Raw genomic sequence first — 6392 nt, forward strand, 5'->3', positions numbered from 1 at the left:
AACCTTCTAGGGCTCATCTGTACCCTAAAATGGAACATGGTATTGGGATGTTTGTGCTAGAAGAGGCACCAGCTGAATCTATGAAGTGCCTTATCTAAATTTGCCACAATTGGTAACAGTATGGTCACAAAGTGGTGAAGTCAAATCAGTAATGTCTCAATCTCAAGGTCAAGCTGCAACAAAACCATCTACAAGAAAAAAAGCTGGTGAATCAGGCCAATCCATAATTTTTTCTTGTTAAATGATGGAGAACCAATAAAGGCACGTGCATTGTCACTTGCTGAAACCTGGAGGACTGCTGCAGGGAGTAGGCTTTGGACCATATGTCTTCTCCTGGCAGGCAGCCAGACTGTGGGATGTAGCCTTGACACCCTGGTCAGGAGGCTAGAAGAGACAGAAATGGCCTCCAATAGCTTGACATATCAAGCAGTTTCCTGAGAGCTTCCCCCTTTTCTGCACTACCTAAGGACAGCAAATACTAAGAAGATAACGGGACACAGCAACTTAGTTTTACCAGAAGAACATGTAACAGAATAAAGATCACCCTCAGCTCAGAGCGAGAAGGCACAAGCATACACCTCAGACCTCTCCTGCTCTGTGCACATCTCTCCCTGCTGTGTTTGCATCTGCTAAACTCTTTGCAGAAAGCCACAACTGCCTGACCGAGCAACACAGTGCACACGAGAGTCCACGTCAGTGAGCACCGTGTCATCTCCCTGTACAGCCATATGTTCAAAAGCCTGTCAGGGAAGACACGGTCCCCGGACAGACACTGCTATGCCACATCCTTTGGGGTCTGGAGCGGCGGGGCAGCAGCCACAGCCCGACCCTGTAAGCACCGCTATCTGCCATGAGACTCACACCAGCGTTGGGGGGAGCCAAGAGATCTGCACTTTGACGTGCACCAAGAGACCAGATATGACGACCTTTTCAAAACAGTAGTTTATCTGACTCAAAATAGCATTATAAAAACAACCACCTTCCGTAAACACATCAAACAAATAAATGGGAGTTAATTTCTTAGCATTTTTCAGAACTAGAAGCTGTATTTACTTTTCAACAGACAACAAAATTTCCCCGTGCTGGCACTAACTAGTTTTTTTATTACTACTGCAGTGCTCCAACAGGCACATTAATAATGCAAATGCCCCGCATCTCACATTCGTTACTAGTTATGGGATAAGGCAGAGTGTGTCAGCGCATCGTATCGGCTTTCGGGCAAAATGAGACGTTTGAGAATCATCTGCTGCTAATGGGAAACGTTCTTCATTTACAAATTCATATTCAATGTTTTTGTTAACTTCTGTTTAGATCTCATCCCAGTATACAATAACCAAGCTGTGTAAACATTGACTCATTTCACAAACGAAAACTACAAATGAGTAGTTTTGGTCTAAAAACCCTATAAACGTACACTTAGGAAATGCTTATCCTGCATCCATCCCCACCACAAAAATCCAGCCTACGAAGCTTTCAGTATCTTAAAGACCATGTCACTAATCTGCAGCAGACATTAATCTAATGCACGCAACTTTGTTATTTGTACTTTCTTTCATGAAGACAATATGCCACAATAATATACTCCCTTTAATCATCAATCCACTTATATAACGTTCCTGACTTCCAGCACTAATCTGTAATGCCGCCCTTCCTCCAGTGAGCCTCCCGCGGAAGCCAGATTACCTGCAAATGTCTGCTGGCTGGGTTTAACTGCTCATTCCCTTTTAAATTAAACGATAAAGAAGGGGAAGGCCTCTTCAGGCAGCACCGTTTCTCAGGCTAGAAAAATACATTTGTAATCTCCCCAACTCGCAAAGCTGTTTTTTAAGAGCGTGAGCAAAACTATTAAATCTCTGTGTGAGGAAAGTCTTCATTCTGAGCGTAAGATTACATGGGGGGGGGGGAGAAAGGTGTTTCAACGCCTTCCCATCCCACACGGCTGTGCCAGCGCTCCGAGACTTCGCCTCCTACGCTGAGTTAGCACCCGCAGGGGAGGCCCACGAGGTCCTCGCACCTCACACCAACAGCCGTGATGGCGGTGGAGGGGGAACAGGCCGGAGGCCGGCTCGGCAGCCTCGGGGGGGATGAGTGGGATCCCCCACCCGGCCGAGGGACGCCCTCCCTGCCACGGCGTTGGGTGCGGGCAGCCCGGTGACGGGGCTTTCCGTGGGTTTTCCGTGGGTTTTCCCGCCTTTCGCCCGGCGTTGCCCCGTACCCACCCTCTCCCCTCAGGCCCCGGGGAAGGGGACGGACTACATTTCCCAGAATGCTCGGGGGGGGACCCGCCTCTTCTCGCGAGGAAGCGTCGGCGGAAGTGGCGAGGCGCGGCCCGGAAGCGCCGCTGCCGTGGAGACGGGAACCGGGACCTGGACCCATCATGGCCGAGACCGACCCGAAGACCGTGCAGGATCTCACCGCCGTGGTGAGGCCGCCGGGACCGGGCCAACCGCCTCGGGGGGTGGGGGGGGAAGCGGGGCCGCAGAGCCGCCTCCCTGAGGAGAGGCCCCGGCGGGAAGGGGTAGAAGCCTCCGGCCTCGGCCCGTTGGCGGGCCCTGGCGTTACCTCCCGGGGCCCAGCTTGGGTAACCCGCGTCTGCCTGCTGTTGGAGGGGCTGCTGGGCTTGTGGTGTCGCCTGGGTCTTTTCCCCGGGTCGTCGTGTAAACCGGTTCCACTGTAGAGTTGTTTCTGCCGAGTCCCTGAGGGACAGCTCGGCTCAGAGCGGGCCTCCCTTGGGCAAGGAGGAGTTATCTGTGTCCGGGAGGGATATGCTGAAGAGCAAGGGTTTGGGAGTGCGGAGAGGAAGGCTGTTATTCTGATGGGGAAAGTGTCACCGTGTGATTAACGTAGGACGCTGGAAGCAGCTGTTGTGGGTTTAGTCCTGGTTGTGCAACGCAGGCGTTTTCTAGATCTTAAAGTTGTTTGCTGTGAGCTTCGGTTCTTCTGTGTGTACATTCATATAGATGTGAAAATGTGATACTTAAATATGGAATTATACTGCAGAGTTTGTGCACGGTTGAGCTCAGCAGTGAAAGAAAACATTGTAATTACCTCATTACATGAGACTAAATACTGTAACAGCCTCTTTAATGAAAACAAAACAGACTTCTTTTTTTTCCTTTCTATTAGGTGCAGACATTGCTTCAGCAAATGCAGGACAAATTTCAGACCATGTCTGACCAAATAATTGGAAGAAATATCCTTTCTTAAGGGCAGATAGGTGCTATACACTACAGAATCAAAAGTATTTAAAAGTATATTTATCAGTGGGATTTGTAAGATAAATTTAAAGTGACCAGAAGAGTTTGAGCAAAGCTGTAATAAAAAGCAAACAAACAAAAAATCCCAACCACTACTAGATTGCAATCATAGTCCTTAACTCCAGTGAACTTGATGACATGAGCTGTCGCATAGATGACCTGGAGAAGAACATAGCAGACCTCATGACACAAGCGGGAGTGGAAGAATTGGAAGGCGAGAACAAGACCCCTGCTACTAACAAGAGTTAAAGTGAGACAATTGCTTGCTAACCTTGAAACAAATCCTCAGGTCACTTGAAAATACCGACTTTAAAGTAAATGGACTTTTTCCTTTGGTTTGTGAGGTAGTCTGAAATTCATGCAGAGCAGAACTACATATATATATAGTATTGTACTCTCTCTATATAGAATTATATATGGTGTTATAATACAAGAAGCCTTAAGAAGCTCTTCTCAGCAGGCTCCTACTAGCCTCTTCAGCAAGGATGTTTTCCTCATCAGTATTGGGAAGAAAATTATTTTCTTCATGTCTAGGTAGCTTTGAGGAAGTGCAATAGCTGTATTCATCCTCTGGTTCTCTGAGTGTGATCTGAAATAATGACTGTCTTTGCAGCATGGGAAGGAGAAGAGATGGGAAAAAATACCAGCAGCAAACCGAGCTGTTCTCTTTTTTTTTCTCATCATATTTGAGTGTTCTGAAAAGGGGCGTAATCTCACGTACGTTACCAAATCAGCTCCAATTTCCATAGCTGGCAAGTTAGTGTGAGCATGGTGCTAATCTTCCATCTTCCGCTGCATCCTCTAGACTTCAGCTCCCACTAAGCTCCTAAAGATTGTAGACTTGCTGCTGTGCACAGGGGCTAATGAGTGAGCTACTATAAATTCCTCCTGTGTAAGTTAGGAGCTTGTTGGAAGTATGTGACTCACACGTACTACTGCAAAGCAGCAGGTCCTGACTCGACAGTGTAAGACAACACTCAGAGATGAGGTAGGGCGTATTCTAGGGCAATGCTCCCTGGAAAAAGAAATTTCTTATTGAAAGGTTAAATGTGATATATATTCTTCTTATGTAATTTCTTAATTGATAACCTGCCCCTATATTATACAAAAAAATTGGAGAAGTAGATGTTTCATCTACTTGGCAAGCAGCAGTTCAAAATCTAGTACAAAACCATGTAAATAAATTCAGGTGATCAGGTAGGACCACACACAGCATTTACAATTGCTAAAGGCATTTCAGAAGATGGGGGCAATGCAAGAGTGCCAAAACTGTTACAGCATAAACAAGGGGGGTGTGTGTGGTGCTTAAGTATGATACGTAAGCACTAAGATTTCACTTCAGTTTGTAGAGAGCTTGATTTTTGTAATCCATGGAAAGCAACTGGTAAGTAAAGTACAGGATGTATCGCGTTAGATTCACTTTTTTTTCTCAGGTGGCTAAGACAGACATATCTCAGCCTCTCTTAGGCTTGAAATTCTGAGGTCATGTCTAGAATGCTATGCAGCCTGTGTAATAGGCATGTGTGTTTGAAACAGGTATACATCTTGCTTGTTAAAGTACCTATTTTTTGTGATACTTTGACAGAAATACAAATTATTATGGGTGTCATTGCCCCCTGTGCCAGTTCCCTTAGCCTGAACCTCACAAATGAAAATTTCTGATGAGTATGATTCTCTTAATTCTTCTCAGTAACATTTTTTATTCTTATTATTTTTCCCCAACAGATTGCCAGTAGCTTAGGATGAATCCTGGAAGATTTCTTTTTTTTTTTTTTTTTTCCTACAAGTCCTTGGAATTACAGAACAGCTTTTTGCAACTACTGTGTGTAAAAGCATTTTTATATTGTTACAGAGCTTGCATTCCTAATGTATATTGTATAGTTAGGGATAGATTAGTTTATATTTTGATTTGTGTACTGTAATTTCACTTTTTGAATTCTTGTTATGAGGATCAATTAGTTGTGTTATTAAAACACTGATCTTCTGGTTCTCAAATACTGGGTGTATTTTTTTGTGAAGTCACTTTCTCTTTCTTATACTTTTTCTAGACGTTTCATTTTTGATAGCTAAACATCTAGTGACTCCCATTAAATCGAAATCTTAACTTGTCTAATGTAACTTTGTAGAGTGAAGCACAAGGTTGAAACTTTTCATTAATCTTAGCTCTGAGCATCAGTCACTCAACTAGTTGAGGACTATGTGCCGTTTTCTCGTAAATGTAATAAGGTGATTTTGGAAACATAAGGCACTGAATATCAAAATCATATCTCCTACTCCTGGTATTACCTTACCTGTGTGTTCCTAGAACATAAACCAGAAATAGAGATTTAACATTAGAGATGTTTGTACACAGTTGAGCAACCACTGCCATTAAAATCTGTTACATTTAGACAGACAAGGAACTATTAACTATGAAAAATCTCACTATGGGATTTAAGTTTTTTAACACTGTAAAACTCTACTTTGAAACTGCTGATGTGTCATTTAGCATCACCTTTGAACAATAATTATGATTAAAATAGCAACGCTGGACAGAACAGGGATGGAATTGTGGGAGTGTCTGTATGTGGTCTTTCAGTTTAAATCACCAGCTCGTTGTACAAAACAGTTTGCTAACAAAGCAATGTTATACTGAGTAACAAAAAAGGAGAGAATCCAGTTAGAATTGTAAAGCCTTTCTTCTCTTTGAATAACAACTAGCCGGAACTCTTCAAAATACTTGGTTTGGAAAGGTGTTTGTTTTTCTAATCACATCCACGTTTATGGCCCTGGAGTGTAATGGACTACGTTACAGTATTTTGGCAATGAAAAGTGTATTATTTAGAAGAGTCTGTACTATGTCACGTGTGAAGAAAAATGACCACTGTCGGATATTACTGACAATCGTTGCAATGCTCCTCAAATTTGAAATACAAGTTTAAGAAAGCACTAGTAGCAGTCAGCAGTTATATGTGGACCATACTTAAGACTGCTCTTTGAATGCCACCAAATTAGCACCTGTGTATTATGAAGGCAATATGACAGGTCATTTTTCAAAACTGAGGGGAAATTGTAATAAAGGCTTGTAATAATAGGGGAATTTTGTGAACATAGGAAATATACCAATACACCTTGTAATACTAGCCTTAGGCTCTT

The 6392-nt window shown here is 43.6% G+C and overlaps 1 protein-coding gene across 1 annotated transcript; it reads left to right on the forward strand.

Moving 5' to 3' along the window:
• The first annotated feature begins 2337 nt into the window (after positions 1–2337).
• HSBP1 (heat shock factor binding protein 1) lies at positions 2338–5252 on the forward strand. The gene is made up of 4 exons (XM_010579654.1): positions 2338–2422; positions 3127–3193; positions 3388–3507; positions 4983–5252. Exons 1-3 carry the CDS (start codon positions 2378–2380, stop codon positions 3504–3506), a joined length of 231 nt encoding a protein of 76 aa, XP_010577956.1. The 5' UTR covers positions 2338–2377; the 3' UTR covers position 3507; positions 4983–5252.
• Positions 5253–6392: the final 1140 nt, after the last annotated feature.

Source organism: Haliaeetus leucocephalus, unplaced genomic scaffold, assembly GCF_000737465.1.
Source record: "Haliaeetus leucocephalus isolate CR32 unplaced genomic scaffold, Haliaeetus_leucocephalus-4.0 Scaffold668, whole genome shotgun sequence".
In the NCBI taxonomy this organism is placed as follows: Eukaryota; Metazoa; Chordata; class Aves; order Accipitriformes; family Accipitridae; genus Haliaeetus; species Haliaeetus leucocephalus.

Bases quoted from the DNA above. Each gene is read 5' to 3' on its own strand.
- HSBP1 (XM_010579654.1), top strand. From the start codon at position 2,378: ATGGCCGAGACCGACCCGAAGACCGTGCAGGATCTCACCGCCGTG. The intron at 2,423-3,126 runs GTGAGGCCGCCG...CCTTTCTATTAG, and splicing joins TGCAGGATCTCACCGCCGTG to GTGCAGACATTGCTTCAGCA. The intron at 3,194-3,387 runs ATATCCTTTCTT...ACTCCAGTGAAC, and splicing joins TGACCAAATAATTGGAAGAA to TTGATGACATGAGCTGTCGC.